Source organism: Leptinotarsa decemlineata, unplaced genomic scaffold, assembly GCF_025532065.1.
Source record: "Leptinotarsa decemlineata unplaced genomic scaffold, Ldec_3_MD MMD2_tig00000035_RagTag_RagTag, whole genome shotgun sequence".
NCBI classification, from domain to species: Eukaryota; Metazoa; Arthropoda; class Insecta; order Coleoptera; family Chrysomelidae; genus Leptinotarsa; species Leptinotarsa decemlineata.
Window position 1 is genome coordinate 10433891 of NW_027412540.1, and position 17304 is coordinate 10451194.

The 17304-nt window shown below is 35.4% G+C and overlaps 1 protein-coding gene across 2 annotated transcripts in view; it reads left to right on the forward strand.

Annotated features, from left to right (window-relative positions):
* Positions 1–422: 422 nt before the first annotated feature.
* LOC111506588 (uncharacterized) overlaps positions 423–17304 on the forward strand; it is a 28673-nt gene continuing 11791 nt past the window's right edge. For both annotated transcript variants that reach the window (XM_023161708.2, XM_074171860.1), the window contains exons 1-3: positions 423–582; positions 8665–8928; positions 15500–15777. In XM_023161708.2, coding sequence (XP_023017476.2) covers positions 511–582; positions 8665–8928; positions 15500–15777 — 614 coding nt within the window. In that variant the 5' untranslated portion in view covers positions 423–510. The remainder of the gene's footprint in view (positions 583–8664; positions 8929–15499; positions 15778–17304) is intronic.

A 17304-nucleotide genomic window follows, 5' to 3' on the forward strand; every position in this document is an offset into this window, starting at 1 on the left:
CAAGTCAATTTGTTTCATAAACTAACAACGTTTTTTTCAGTTTTGTCAATAAGCTGACAGAAAGCGCTTATATTTTTTAGTGCTACTTTTCCTCTACACTGACAATCAATCAATAAGGAGGTAAAAAGAGTTTTAAATTTAGATATTTTCAAATTAATATTATAGTTCCCATATTTTATATCATCTCACCCACAGTGACACTAGAGAACTGTATAACAATTTTTTTGTTTTGTTTTTTGTTGATCAAGTTCGGCGGCTTCAACTAAACATCCTCCGTTTGAGTCACATAATCGCACCTGCATTATAAAGAAACTGTCAAGTTAATAACAGAGCCTCGTCGAAAAGCATAATATGTCTACAAAGTTACCACGTATGCGCTAAGTACATAAAAAACTTCCTCACAAAAAACTATCCAATAAAAACTTCTCGATAAATAAACAGACAGGCTTATTTATCAGTTCGTTTTCGATAGAATAGAGTTGATATCCTCTGTGAGTTTCTTTCTTGAAAATGGAAACTTTTCACAGACTTAGAGCTAAATTTCTAGCATCATCTACTTTCCATACAATGAAACGGCATGAGGTATGTTTATAAGTTTTTAATTATCAAAAGTTGAAATTAAAAATCACCGTTAATGTGGAGAACATGGTGAATTGTTCGATTTTTCAAAGAGTAAATTGGGAAGATTAAGTAATTGCAACGAAGTGAATTCCAATTTATAGTAGAACTTCAAATCTTTTCTTTGAAAAATGAATTTTAACTCGGAATGACTATTTCTTTTTATCGACTTTCTAGGTATTTAATCTTCTACAATATATTCAAATCAATAGATTTTTTCGTAACAGGATAGTAAAGGATATACTGCGAAATGTACACTTCTCAGACGATGTCTAATTATTCAGTTACTTGTATTTATAGGTACATTTTTCATGTCATCAGAATAATAATTGTAATTTTCATAATCAGTTCTGATGAAATGTTGGCATAGAAGAAGTCGTTTCGTTGTCATTAAACATATTAGAATTACTTTTCGACATATGTCAAATAGATGGCAATTATCTAAATAATATTTATTTGATAGTTTCATATACCAAACAAAAAATATATGCATATTGTTCAACTTCAACGCCTTTTTAATTAAATTCACTTCTTTATGTGATCATCAGTTGATTTCAAAAAGTTTTTCTCCAACTCTTTTTTATGTTATCATTTTCTTTGTCGTGTATTCACGATGATCCTTCTATCTTACCCCTAGTTTATAATAATGCAAGGTAAGGTAAGGTAAGTTAATGCAGAGAGGTAAGGTAAGGTATCCATTTTTTAACGTTCACGAAAAAGTAAAGTATGAAAAATTGCCGTAGTGATTATAGGTTTTGGTAATTTTTGAGCTGGCAGGATTGCATAAACAAATATTGACTTTTCATATTCTTGACAGCAGCAATCATTCATATGAAATAAATAATAATTGTCATTTCTATAATATTATGGAAGACGCATATTTTATATCATTAATAGAACAATACCCAAATTTCACAATGTTACGTTCAAGTTTATATCGTGACATTACCTTTACACCATTCGGATATATCTGTCAAAGTTCGTAGTATGGCGCTTTTTGATTGGTCAGAGGTAAGAACCCAACGCAAAAAGTTGAAAGTAGCCAAGTTGTTACCTTGCGTTACCTTGCCTTACCAACGTTACCTTACCTTACTTTTTATCTAGAACGCAAGTGTGTTTTCTCAATGCTTCAACTTTCTTACCTTACCCTACCTCGTTACCTTGCGTTTTTATAAACTAGGGGTGACACTTAAAGATCTTCTTGTTCACCTATGTAACATTTCCCAACGCATAGACTTGATGTTTATACCGTAAAAATTACCTTTCATTTCTTTTTCTATCAATATTCTCAGGTTTTATCCACATTTTTAAAGATCTATTGATATTTCACTCATAGTCATTTATCTCTCCGACAATCCGAGAACATGAGATATGAGGTTATCAGACAGAAATATTTTTGTGACGATTTTTTAGCTTGTCTTTGTGCTGAAGTATTTATTCAATTTCATTGAGAGTAGGACCGTCTTTATGGGGGGGCTTCCCCCAGCTTTTTCGACTTGGGAAAAAGTTGGGAAAAGTTGGGATATTTTGGGCCATGAAGATAGAAAAAAATAATAGTAAAAAAATTAATAAAAATTGAAGAGAATTCTGAGTTGGTTGAAATCTTCAAAAAAGTTTAATTTCTCCCAAGTAAAAAAACAGTCCTGAACAGTCTATAAATTTTGAAGTAACAATTTTACAAAATTCACAACTTTTCGCTGCTTTCCCAACTTGGAAAAGTTGGGAAATTTCGGGCCGTGAAGATAGAAAAAATAACAGTAGAAAACAATAAGCACAATATTATTTAAGTGTTGTTTCCTTTCATTTGTATTGTATTGTATTGGTCCAAAGTCGAATAATTTCCATTATTATTTTTATAATCACCAAAATTAATTTTTGTTTGTGCATACCCTAACGGGCATAAGCATTCAGCCAATCTTTGTATAGCTAAGTAAGAAAATTAATATATTATAGTAGTAACACCAATCCTTCGGCTTTCATTTCTTCGAAAGTGGGGAAAGTTTGCTGATGCGGTTGGGAAAATTTGGATTCCCTCCCTTCCTGGTTTTTCTCTTCGCTACGGCCCTGATTGAGAGCTTTCTTACTTTTAAACTCAAGTAAATTTATTATGCAAACTAGTTTTGACATTTCATTTAAATTCATTGAGGAAAAAAATTATACATAATATAATATATACAGTAATATATATATATATATATATATATATATATATATATTATATATATATATATATATATAATATATATATATATAGAAATGTATATATTACGCAGTAACTTTTCATGGTTGACTTTGCATTTCATCTATTACTATGAATGACGAATTATCTATTGGTCATGTTTCATTAATTTCTTTAGATTGAGGAAAATTAGAATATCCAGAAAAGCTCAAGAAATTGCTTCACAATATTTTCATTAAAATTAAAAATATTTTTTGTGTTGAAAATAATTTTTCAATGAACATATCATGAGATTCAAAAAAACAAGAGAGTGACAAAAAATCTTCAGCATAAACAGTTTATGCTTGAAGAAGCTATTGTATAGCGAAACACTTGTCGCGGTTTTTGTAAAACCCTTTTATAGTGAAAATCATACAATAAACTATTGATTAGTGTTTTTTGAACATACTGGTCCAAAAACGTATTGAGGGTTAATTTTACAAAACAAAATGTTGTGAGAGCACTATGCCCATTCGGTTGCGTCCTTCTTAATTGAAGTTTAAAGGATTCAGAAGAGAAAATTCGAAAAAAATCACATAAAATTATTTGATAGATGAAAAAACAAATAATTTTCGAATGAACAATTGCATCGGTTGCAGATTGAATCAATAAATGGCATTTCCTTAAAGGTGTATTAATCATATTTGCATAATGTAGATGCATATGCTAGAAGTAAAAAAAATGTGAAAAAGGTTTCAGCAATTTTTCTAGATATCAATCCGGATCAAATGAGCCATCGTACGTATTTTTCCGACCATTATTTCTATTTTTCACCAGTTTCAACTTGTGAACTAGACTGACAAATTCTACTGCCTTTGCAGTGGTTGCAGCCTATGAAAATACACCTTAACAATGAAATCGCAGATGTGCGAATATTTCAAATATAAAATGTTTTCTAGAATCATTTGTCATCTGTACATACAGTCATTGTCACTTTCTTTACAAAAATAAAATCGGCATGTTTTTATTTTATTTAAAGACTAATAACAAAAAAAAGTCTCCTAGTGAATGCAATACTTCAAAAAACAGCCACTAAGAGGCGTTTCGGCGAAAGGGGGTGTGACGTCATCAGATATATGAATAGCGAAGCCGGCTAGGAATCTTCAATAATATTAGCATAAGTGATCTGAACGTTAAAAAAATTTTTGGTTGTTTGCATTGATCAGCCTTTTTTAAGGGAACATGAAGAAATAAAAAGTAAAAAAGTATATATATATATATATATATATATATATATATATATATATATATATATATATATATACATAGTAGTATAGTATATTGGGGTGAACTATTCAACACAAAATTCACCAAACAAATTGTTTGTAATTGTTACCAAAATTAAAAAGTTAGGAAAAGCTTGCAAATAGCTATGCGAAAAAACTCAGTTCATTTCGATGCGAGCATCAGTTTAATATAAATATTATACATTTTTTGAGTATTGCCAATACACTCAAATATATTGTTTCACTTAATTCTTTCATTGCTGAAATTTAAATTTGTATATTTGTACTTCAGAAACACTTTCAATTATTGAATGCGTTCCTCATTCCTATGCTTTCGTTTTGGAGTTTTGTCTTTGTATAACAAGCACAAAATTAGATTGCACTGAATGTCTCTATTTCTATTGTATTTCGAGAAGACCATCGGATATCGCTTCATGCACGAACAAATAAATTCAATACTTCTGCAATAAATTTATCGAATGTCTTTATATAAATCCGAGTAAAAATGTTTTTGGACAATACTATTGTACTATTGTACTATTGTAACCATATTCAGATAAATGATAAACACATTTAATGCGATATCCACTGGTGTGAGGAGAATTATTATAATATGAATAATAAATATGTGGTATTTCTATAAGCATGCTTACACTCACAAGCATACAAAGCTTGTATTTCAAAATGAATAATTTTCCCAGAATCATGAACCCTGAATTCAGAAAACTTTTTCCAAGGACGTAATTTGTCACCCGGTACTATTTATTGTGGTAGTCTTGATGGGAAGTGAGACACGGCTTGGCCTTTTGAATGACCAATGAACCCGGAGACAATCTCCGGAATTCCATTCCTCTTCTCTGTTGTTTTGGTCCGGTTACAGCTAATCTAGTGCATCTTTGTTATTAGCGGAGAGTCCTTGAGACGAACCCATATTTCAGTTTCATCATTCTCAGCATTAACATAAATATCACGACTTGGTGAATGTTTTACGAACTGTTCATCTTGAAAACTCGTCAAACCGAATTCGATAATTTTTTTTCAACCAAACTATTCAATTTAACTATTAACATTCCATTCAGTCGAGAAATCAGAGAGTTTTTGATGGTGCAGAAACTCATGAAAACCCATTAGTCAGGGAAGCTATGTATTATACTGTAGACGACCCCTCCCGATATAGAAGGCCCCTACACTCTGTTGAATGAGGCCCCTATGTCCTCCGTTAAAAGATAAACAATTTTTTCATCCAACCCACCCCAGCCAGGTAGGGGTACACCGTGAAGGCGGTACTGATGTCTGAGGACATTCATGCCGCCATTCCATCAACACTCACCATCAGTTATGAGCCGTTTGTCCTTCTGGCAAACATCAGTCCAAAGGGTGAGGGAGCCAGGCTCCATCCTGCTTGGAATCAAAACGACGTGCAGGTCACATTTTGTCTTCAATCGAGGACCGCCTGCCCGGTACTGACGATGCCCAATAGGCTGAAAGAGCTGTCTACCGGTGGCTTTCAAATTGAAATCAATATGGGAATGATCAAAATAGTACTTATCTATTTATCTTCTGATTTTTATGGAATTATCATCCAGCATCTAGACTGCATATATATATATATATATATATATATAATATATATATATATATATATATATATATATATATATATATATATATGTTGTCCTTGAGTTCGGATTGAACCGCCTCTAGAGTTTTGTGTTCGACGTTTTGTCTCCCATTTTTCCAGGTTAGGGGTTTCCAGGCAGTTAGAAGTCTCTGACCGTCATCACGTTTGTTCAGGCAGAAATGTCGCTTTTCGATTTCGATGGCCTCGCGAATTTTTCGAGTTTGTAGTGTTCTCGCTGTGGCGATGGTCTTAGTGTTCGCAAAGTCTATGTTGTGTCCTGTCTCTTGATGATGTTTGGACAGGGCTGAGGATGGGTCTGATTTTCGGCCATACCACCGATCACACATCAACACGCCAGTTCTACATATGTATAGAGTTACTCCTTTTGAAATTGATTGCTTTCTTTCTTTGGAAGATTTCCACTTTTTTTGTATCAAGATGGAGTAGTAGAATCTAAATACTTTCTTTCCCAAAAATTATGATCATTATGACACCCGATGTAAAAGTATCCAAAAATTTCATTGTACTATAGAAGAATGACTTACAAAAAATTGCAAAATAATAACAATAACAAGATATCAAAATTTTATTTAAGAACTCCAATTTTTCAACGAAAACTTTGTTGTGTTCTGATTGGTTTCAGGATTTTGCCGTGATCTTCTTTGGTTACAATCTCCAAACGTTTCTTGACGTATCAACTTCTTGAAGTATCAACTGATACGTATCAGTTGATACGTCAAGAAGTTGATACGTCAAGAAGAGTACTTCAACCACGCCACTGAAGATGACTGCCGCAGTTGCAGTTGAAACGTTTGGGATTGTAACCAAAGAAGACCACGGCAAAACCCAGAAACCAACGAAAACATTCACGCCAGTCGTGAAAGCCTACATTCCTATATCAGAAAACTTATTATTTATTAATTCCATGCGAGCAACCAGCACGATAAAACCACGAGTCATATAATGGAATTGGCCGATACTATGATAGCTCATCGTTCTGAGGTTCAACTCAGTACACCTCGAACTTCATTGTGCAAGAACTCTTTCATTTGGAGAACTGCATTTATGTGGAATGAACTACCTGAGAATGTTTTTCCAAATGGATTTAATTTCTAGCGTTACAAATCCAGTGTGAATCGCTACTTTCGCACTGGCACCGCTCTTAGAGCAGCACCGCTCTAATTCTTTATTTTCACTATTATATATGTAAATAACATTAAATCAAAATTATAGCCAAATTCACATCACATCATAACATTCATTAATTTATCTCAACAGAATTCATCATTCTGTATCCGTTCTTCCTGTTGTATACAAATTATAGCCCTTTTATCCACAGACTTTGTGACTTATTCAATGAATAGAGGATTTATGTTAGCACAACACTCCCGAATGGTATTCTCTAAATGTTTTTTGTTTGCAAATGGTATGTGCTTATACACGTTTTGTTTCAAATAACCCCATAGAGAAAAGTCCATCGGAGATAAGTCCAGTGATCTTGGTGGCCAATAATCTTCCCAATCTCGTCCCATCACTTTGCCCCTAAACATCTGACTGAGACACTGTTTCACTTCTACCGTTTGGTTGAGCGGTACTGATACTACAAATTTTGTCTAACACTTAGAGGCAGATTATCCAAAACTTCAGGCAACTGATTTATAATGAATTTTTTCTGCATGTCTGCGTTCAAATTTTCTCTAAAAAAATTGGTCCAATCATTTGGTCATGTAATTAACCTACGCCACACTTGAATTAATATTGGTCACGACATTCTGTCACAAAATTTGGATTACTGTTGGACCACCAGCAACTATTTTGGGAACTAACTGTTCCGTTTGACGTGAAAGTTGCCTCGTCTGTCCATGAAATTCTGTAGGGAAATGCGATATCATTTTCTAGAACCAAAATAAAAATCGTACTCGAGTATCTAAATCTCTTTCTTTAAGAGTGTGTATGAACTTTAGCTTGTAGGGATGAAATTTATTTTTGGGCAAAGTTCTTCTCACAGTTTCTCTTAAGGTCAGTTTACAGAAAAGTATGATATTTCGGGTTAGTTTGTAACTGAATTATTGGTGAGAAAAATAATCAAACTGGATAAAAATCTATCAAAAAAAGAATACGAGTGTAATAAGAATGAAGAGAAATATGTTTATTCGATTACTGTCATATTAACGTCCATACATTGAAAGTCCGAATCATGAAATGAAAAAAACTAGATGAACTTTGCAACAACAAAGACAAATTTCTGAAGACGTTTTTATTTCTTTTTCTGAAAACAGGCCAATGTGGATATTTTCTGTTCAAGGTATGACATTGAAGTCTCGTATTCATCAAAATTGTGAAATTTGAATCATGTTTCGTTCGAAACGATAGAGCGAAAGATTCGAAAAATTAAAAAATTTGGGAAAAAGTCGAATTGACACTAGAGTCCAAATTTCGAGCAAGCATATAAAATTGGAAACTGAGCAACTCCTTTTGTCATTTTTTGGGATTTCAAAAAAAAACTTATTTTTTAAGAATTTTCGAAAAAATCTCAACTTTGACAGATTCAGAATAGCACATGAGCACAAACTGACTGCGAAGTCAAATTTTTATTATATTTATTCAAATTCTCATTATATTTATTAATGAAAAAACGTTTATATGTCTCTAACTTTGTGTGACACTGAATGTGAAAAATTATTATCATCATGTCATCAAAGAATATACTTGTGATGCACTATTTGGAACCTTTGGTGTACCGGAGTTGTATCTCAACACCAAACTTTATTTTTACCACATGTTTCAATCACCCCAAGTGATCATCTTCAAGAAGAAGATTAGAGAGGAAACTCAATCTTCCTCTCGAATATCGAAGACGAAGTTCAATCTTCCTCTTGAAGATGATCTCTTGGTGATTGAAACAGGTGTCGAGGTGTTAAAAATAAGGGTTTTGTGTTGAGATGGAACTCCAGTAATATCAAAGAATATGTTTTTTTCAGATTTCAGATATTCCAGGGATTCATCTTCCCTACTTAGTATGCTTGCTTCAAACTGCTGGATATCACCTCACCAAAGTGGACTGCGTGAATCCAAACGAAATGATTCGAAAAGGGACCACATGTATGATTTTGAGTTGTGGATATTCTGGTCAAAGATGTTTTTTAAACTATCCTGCAGAGAATGACACCTGTAATTGCTTCATCAAAGGGGAGAATTCGAAGGATTTTTTTCTGGAAGCTGTGTCTCGCGGAAATAAGGAAGAGGTATAATAATGGTTGAAAATGTATGATCTCGATAAATTTATTCCTCATAATTTTAGATTTTTCTGAATTTTCATAAAGTATCAATTCTGTCAAAAAATAGATTTTTTATAAAGTATGATATACTCTGAGATGCAATGACTATTTTGATTATGGAAACGGAAAGAATCTGTAAAATAATGATCGAGTATCTTTTACATATTCAGATATAATTCAAAGGGTAATATTATTCATATTTTATGTAACTTTGCAATAACAATTTGACACAATTACAGCAAAATAGTTACGTTCTTACAATTATTGCCAAAACTGAATCAGATATTGAATATCAAAGTTACCCAATTAGTGTTGTGAACTTGCCGTTATTGAAGTGACATCAACCCTCACGTTTTCCGGGAAACACATACCCAATATCAAAAAAAATTAACGTTTGGACAGGAATATTGGGAAACTATATTGTGGGACCTGACCTCTCTTTATTGATCAAAATTCAACAGGCGAACTGTATTTGAATATGCTAAAAACTACTGTTGACCCTCTCATCACTGAAATCGTCGAAGCTAATGCTAATGAATTCGATATGGATATTGTATTCCAACAAATAGGAGTACCACCACATTACTCCAGACAAGTAGGAAATTATTTGGATACTACTTTTCCCGGTCGTTGGATTGGCCGTCGGGGTCCTACAGAATGTCCAGCCCGCTCGCCAGATTTGACACCTTTGAACTTTTTTATGGGGCTATTTGTATCAAAAGGTGTACGAAACTGAACCTGCTTCAATATTGGATATACGGCAGAGAATAATAAATATTTGTAGAGATATTGACGTTACTGTGTTCAGTAAGTAAGTATGTCAAGAAGTTCAAGGCAACCATTTCGAGCATTTTCTGAACTGACCTCAAGCTTATTACCTCATATTATTTATGTAGTTAAATGTCAATGTATGCAGGCAATTATTAAAAGTTCCGCCATATTGTAGTAGTTGAAGATATTGCCATTATATTCTAGGGTGGCGAAGCATTTGTCAGCAGCTTCACAAAGATGTGTCACAAGACTCTCCTTTCTATTTAATTTTTTTTTCCCAGATGTCGCCCAGTCGCCATCTTCAAAGTTTCATCTGTCAATTTCACTTCAGAATAAAGTATTCATGCATTAATTTCATTATCCCAAATTTCAATTTTTTGAGTTGACGTGTTCAAAAAATTAAGAGGGGGACATTACACAAATGCACTGTGCATCTGAACGTGAACGAGCCATGCGGAAGCGAGGCGAGGATAAAATATCGGTCATTTGAAAACTCCGAGACCCCGGAATTGGTTAGCGTTGGTTAACGAATGAATTTTCAGTATTTATTCAAGTTACACTTCACAAAAACGTAAACTGTGAAAATTTCACAATAAAGTGTTACTTGAATAAGTTATGGGTTTTCATCAAGTATCGGCCAATACCATCTAATAAATTTGCAGTAGTTTTTCAGATTTCCGTAGGTACATTATTGGCGTGGAAAAGAAAAAGTATGAAGTGTACTGATAATGAATTGATTATTGCGAGTGTAGCTTCTATAGTAATCAGTCATTGACTAAAAACTGGAAAAAAGACGTTATTGCAATAATAATAATAATTTATTTTCGCCAATTGGAACAATATGTACATATAGTAAGTCAATTAAAAACAGAAAGCATACTATAACACTAATTAGACTTATTAGGAAAAGAACAAGAGACTACATTGAATCATCGTTAGGTATTTCTGTCGACTATGGTAACACTTTTCAATAAGCAAAGTTTCAACACGGTTACAGAATACATTTTGAGATTTCAAAGTTTTAGTCAAAGTTAACAGTTTATCATACAGGATGATATATAGTATATAGTATAGAGGTGTGATTTTTGGAATTCAGCTATCCTGTGAGGCGGTATTCTCAATTGATCACCAGGACGAGTATAAAAATTGTGAGAGGATCAATTAGTTGTGATTGTAAGATTTTTCCTGATAAAGACTACACATTTGAAACAACAAAGTTTTTGTTTCGGGGTTGAAATTAGATGATTTTAATGTATTTCCACGTGTTAAAACCGAAAGTGACCATAAAAATTATATATTAGCTCTTGTTTTCAAGATATAGTATCATTATATTATATATATATGTATATTGAGGTCAAGACTACAACAGTGGAATCTTCTAAAACATGATGTGAAAATATCTCAGTACAGACAGCGTCAAAAAGATTTGCTTCCTTTTTTGAGAAAAAAGAAAACCTCGTAGTTTGTTCTGATGTTAATGGTTTGATGGACTGCTTGAATTTGGATCACACTCCATCTGAATGGAGACTGTTTATAGACTCTTCAAAACTAAGCTTAAAAGCTGTACTTCTGCATAATGGAAATCAGCTACCCTCTATTCCTATAGGTCATGCAGTTCACATGAAGGAAACGTATATAAATATGAAAACACTTCTCCAATCAATCAAATATGAACAACACAAGTGGCACATCTGTGGTGATCTGAAAGTCATTGCTATACTCCTAGGAATGCAATTAGGGTTCACCAAGTACTGTTGTTTTTTGTGTCTGTGGGGCAGTCGAGATAGAAAATCTCACTATAAAAAAAATTAACTGGCCTACACGAGACCTAAACCCTAATGAGAAAAATGTAGTTTACGAGCCTCTTGTAGATCCTAAGGATGTTCCCCATTACATATTGAGTTGGGACTAATGAAAAACTTTGTGAAGGCCATGGACCAGGAAGGACAAGCTTTTAAGTACTTGAGAGCAAAGTTTCCCAGGTTGAGTGATGCTAAAGTCAAGGAAGGCATCTTTATTGGGCCTCAAATCCGTGAAATCGTAAATGATCCTGCTTTTGACATGATTTTAACAGGAAATGAAAAAAGAGCCTGGGAAGCCTTTAAGAGGGTTGTACATGGATTTTTAGGTAACAAAAGAGATGATAACTTCACAGCATTGGTTAAAGAGCTTCTTCAAGCTTACCACCAACTTGGATGCAACATGTCCTTAAAAATTCATTTTCTTCACTCTCATTTTAATTTCTTCCCACAAAACTGTGGAGCTGTGAGTGACGAACATGGAGAAAGATTCCATCAAGACATTGCCTTAATGGAACAGAGATATCAGGGCCGTTGGAATGAAGCAATTCTTGCAGACTACTGCTGGTCTGTGTTTAGGGATGCTCCAGAAGTGTTTTATAAAAGACAAGCTAAACGACAGCGATCTTACAATGAATCGGATGGACTTAATTGAAATTTGGTGGTACAAACTTCTTTTATTTGTCAAAACACTAAGAATAATGTTTTTTTTTATTAATTATGTACTTAAAATATTCTAAAAGAAACATAACAATATTGTTTTATGTACTTTCACTTTTCACGTATAGTATAACTACTCTTTAAGATTAAGTACTGTGTATCTCAAAAACCAGAGCTAATAAAAATTTTTCATTGTTATTTTCGTTTTTATCACTCCAAAATTAGTAGAAATTGACTAATTTAGTGTAGGAAACATTCAAAAAATATTTTTTTGTTGTGTTGTGAAATATACAGTGCTGGGGTAGGCAACAATTTCATTCTTATGAATACTGGTTCAGAACTTTTACGATATTCCATGTTAAAAATCAGTCTCAGAATACGTTCTTGCCCTATGAACACCCTGTAGCCATTGCCTAATAGATGCCCATCAGACTTTTCTAATGTACACAGTTTTCCATTCGTTATATTACAAAAAATGCTTTATTGAGTTTCTTGTAAACATCAATAATATGAAAGTTCCAATTCAAGTATTCATCCACAATTGTTCCACAAATTTTACTTCATGTGACATATCTATTTCATCGATAGAGAACATTATATCTTAAATATTATTTTTCCTGGTATAAAATGTCATTGTCACTGATTTTGATGTGTACAAGACTAGGCGATTGCGTTCACATCAAGGAGAGAACTCATCAATAATGCCACTAATTTGGCTACCACGTCATCCATAGTGTGTCCAGTGGGTGTAACAGTGGTCTCATCTGCAAATTTCGTTAGGTATATGGCAGTCTCTCACATATTCAGACAAAGCATCATTAATATAATGTCAGTTCAACGGCATATTCATCTGACAAGGTGCCTTCATATTTGACTGACATACAGCGCCACTCCATATAGGAGCTCAGCCATCTCAATACTTTATTCAGGAAACCAAGACCAATCAACTTATAAGCAATTAGCATTGGCAAGGATATGCTCCTCACGCATAATTTATTCAAAGTCTAATTGATAATGAGGAAGATTTGAATGTCTTTGAAAGTATTCGAGAGAAAATTTCAAGAAGCGATCCAACATTCTGACGAGGATCACAACTAAGGAAACGGTGGCATTTGCGTTGAATTTTTTTGGCAAGTGGCGATTCATACACTAGTTTGCAATACGTTTTTAAAGCATCAAAGCAGCCAATTTTAAGAATCCTATTAGAAGTATGCAAGGCAGTATATTACCTCGCAAGCCCACGAACGAAAATGAATCATGCACATCTACATTTAGACGTGTCCTATGCGAATTCTCGTTAAGTACCGACAGCTTACGCTAGTTGCACACACACCGATTTTGGCCGGCCAGTATAAAATCGGCCGATATTTTATTGGTAGCGGGTGCTTGCACACTCACCGAATTTTTATCGGTCAAACAGTCAGTTGCTTTGCTGTCGTAATTAGCACGCACTACCAAAACGAAGTTAATGCTCAGTAACTACAATTTCACCGAGCATTCGAGACTGGAATGGTCGGTAAAAAACCGGTGAGTATGCAAGAGTGTATTTAGTCATGTACGCCACTACTTCCCGGTACTGCCGGCGATACAGTGGCAGTGGACGGCTGCTCACCGGTATTTTACCGGCGACGATCACCGGTCGGCGTGTGTGCAAGGTCCCGTTCCCACATGTGGTTCACTATTGGAATTTGGACGAGCAGTACAAAGTCGGCCGTCCAAAACGGTGTGTGTGCAACTAGCGTTACGCTAGTTGCACACACACCGATTTTGGCCGGCCAGTATAAAATCGGCCGATATTTTATTGGTAGTGCGTGCTTGCACACTCACCGGATTTTTATCGGTCAAACAATCAGTTGCTTTGTTGTCGTAATTAGCACGCACTACCAAAACGAAGTTAATGCGTAGTAACTACAATTTCACCGAGCATTCGAGACTGGAATGGTCGGTAAAAAACCGGTTAGTATGCAAGAGTGTATTTAGTCATGTACGCCACTACTTCCCGGTACTGCCGGCGATACAGTGGCAGTGGACGGCTGCTCACCGGTATTTTACCGGCGACGATCACCGGTCGGCGTGTGTGCAAGGTCCCGTTCCCACATGTGGTTCACTATTGGAATTTGGACGACCAGTACAAAGTCGGCCGTCCAAAAACGGTGTGTGTGCAACTAGCGTTACGCTAGTTGCACACACACCGATTTTGGCCGCCAGTATAAAATCGGCCGATATTTTATTGGTAGTGCGTGCTTGCACACTCACCGGATTTTTATCGGTCAAACAATCAGTTGCTTTGTTGTCGTAATTAGCACGCACTACCAAAACGAAGTTAATGCGTAGTAACTACAATTTCACCGAGCATTCGAGACTGGAATGGTCGGTAAAAAACCGGTTAGTATGCAAGAGTGTATTTAGTCATGTACGCCACTACTTCCCGGTACTGCCGGCGATACAGTGGCAGTGGACGGCTGCTCACCGGTATTTTACCGGCGACGATCACAGGTCGGCGTGTGTGCAAGGTCCCGTTCCCACATGTGGTTCACTATTGGAATTTGGACGACCAGTACAAAGTCGGCCGTCCAAAATCGGTGTGTGTGCAACTAGCGTTACGCTAGTTGCACACACACACCGATTTTGGCCGGCCAGTATAAAATCGGCCGATATTTTATTGGTAGCGCGTGCTTGCACACTCACCGGATTTTTATCGGTCAAACAATCAGTTGCTTTGTTGTCGTAATTAGCACGCACTACCAAAACGAAGTTAATGCGGAGTAACTACAATTTCACCGAGCATTCGAGACTGGAATGGTCGGTAAAAATCCCGTGAGTATGCAAGTGTGTATTTGGTCATGTACGCCACTACTTTCCGGTACTGCCGGCGATACAGTGGCAGTGGACGGCTGCTCACCGGTATTTTACCGGCGACGATCACCGGTCGGCGTGTGTGCCAGGTCCCGTTCCCACATGTGGTTCACTGTTGGAATTTGGACGACCGGTACGAAGTGGGCTGTCCAAAATCGGTGTGTGTGCAACTAGCGTTACAGATAGCGTTCGGCTGTTCGCCGAACGTACATCAAACGCTCCCATTGTTTCCGTATGCCGCGTTCAAGTTCAGATGTATACGCACCTTAATAAAATGTGGGTGGTTACTGAACCCAGTATCAGTCACCCTTTCAAAGGTCCATTCTGAAAGAGAACTTCAAATTTGAGTATCAAGAAAAGGATTGTTTTTATAAGAATCGTTTTCCACTTACTACAAATTGAAATAAACTGATCAAATCAATACAATACTAGTTTTCGTTTATTATTTTTAGCGATGGTTAGTGGACGAAAATGCATCCAAGTACTGCCTGCCGTTTGTATCAGATGACCTCAAATTGTTGTGCAAAACGGTCATTATGGAACTAGTATCAATGATAAAAGAAAATTATACAAAACTAAGTGGCTCAAATGTGGATACGAAACAAACACAAAATGTCAACATTATGAATAAGATGGAAAACACATCCAGCACCACTAAACTGGTTTCGAGTGTGTCTGAGAGCACTCGTGAGTTCAGAAGCTCGACATTTGCGCAATCAGAAATTTCTAGGTGAGTTAGTGAATTGGTATGAAGAGGAAATTTAATTTATCGCCAAAATAGAAATTAGTGCTATTTTGTTTCGTAAGTAGTATATCTATGGGGTTTCTGGCCACCAATTTTGGTCCAGAAGACCTATGTAACTGGGGAGCCTAGGTCGCATGTGATGACCTAGAAGTTTCAAGTTTAAGTTTTAGTGGAAACCCGACAAGATTTCAGGCTGACCTGAAAAATCCCATTCATGCTGGCTAACCTACTACCCACATCGATTCCATGGTCTTTCGACTCCAATTTGTGGAAAAAGTTTCCATTGCTTGGACAAAAACCGCGAACGTCTTGATAAGAGGCCGGTGCATTACCTCTTCGCTAACGCTATCTCGCTAGACATTACGAAAAAATTGGTGCTATGAAACCGGTAGTATTTTTAAGTGGTTTTAGTTTCGGATATGGGTTTATGTGGGGCATAATTTCATATCGGCTGAATGGTATGTGTGAATTACCATGTTTGGTGAACTTCAGAGCGAGACGTCATGCATTAGCTGTTGCCATTATTGGAAGGCGAGCCACGGAGTGCTTTTAGTTACCGTCGTTGAAACGTATCAAATGGACTTAGCTGATATGGAGCTAATCTCAAAATATTTGTGGCACTGTGATTATGGTTGTGATTAATTTATTTCCTCGAAATTCAAGTGGAGATCGGAGACAGGCGATGACATAACGAAGACCTTTTGAGGCATTTTGTAAACATCAAAAGAAATCAAAAATAATCTGCAGGCCGATCAAAGCACGGAGTTTCACAATGCCAAATTGCTTTCAATGCAAAAGCACGTCAGTCATTATAGCACACATACCATTATGAAATATATGATGGAATTGGCCGATACCTGATGAAAATCCATAACTAGCGTATTCAAAAAACACTAACTCAACCAAAAAGGTACGTTATGTACATCAAAACGGTCATTGAAAGCATAAATTAATTCATTGAACATTTTTATGGTTACAGTATACTCTTGTTCATGAATATCATGAAAGCGTTGATAAAAATCCAAAAAACTACTTTATTAATTGAACTGTCTCATACATGAGCAACATGAATTATAATTATGCATTGAACTGAAAGTATTTATCAATTTCACGAAGAGAACTCTTTTTCCAAATTAATACGTTCATGAAAATTGTAACTTAGCTTACATTTATATTATAAACTCATTTATCTTCCAATAAATTAAGGTTTATCTGATTGTCTTTTTTTCTGCTTTTCCAGTTTTTCCTGAATATTTACTAGTAAGTCTCTGTCTTTTTCCTATTCTTCCTGAATACCTAGTAGTAATTCATGATCGTTCTTTCTCTCTTCTGTATTCATCTTCCTCTCATTTGCGATGTTGATTGTTTACCAGGCCTGCTTGCAAAGCCTCGAACATTTTCTTGAGCTATTTCATCTCGTCGTAATCGGCACTCCTGTGTTTTCACCATAAGACAACAAATTTCAAGTCAATTATTCCACTTCCAACACCAAATGTTACGTTTTTTCCCGTG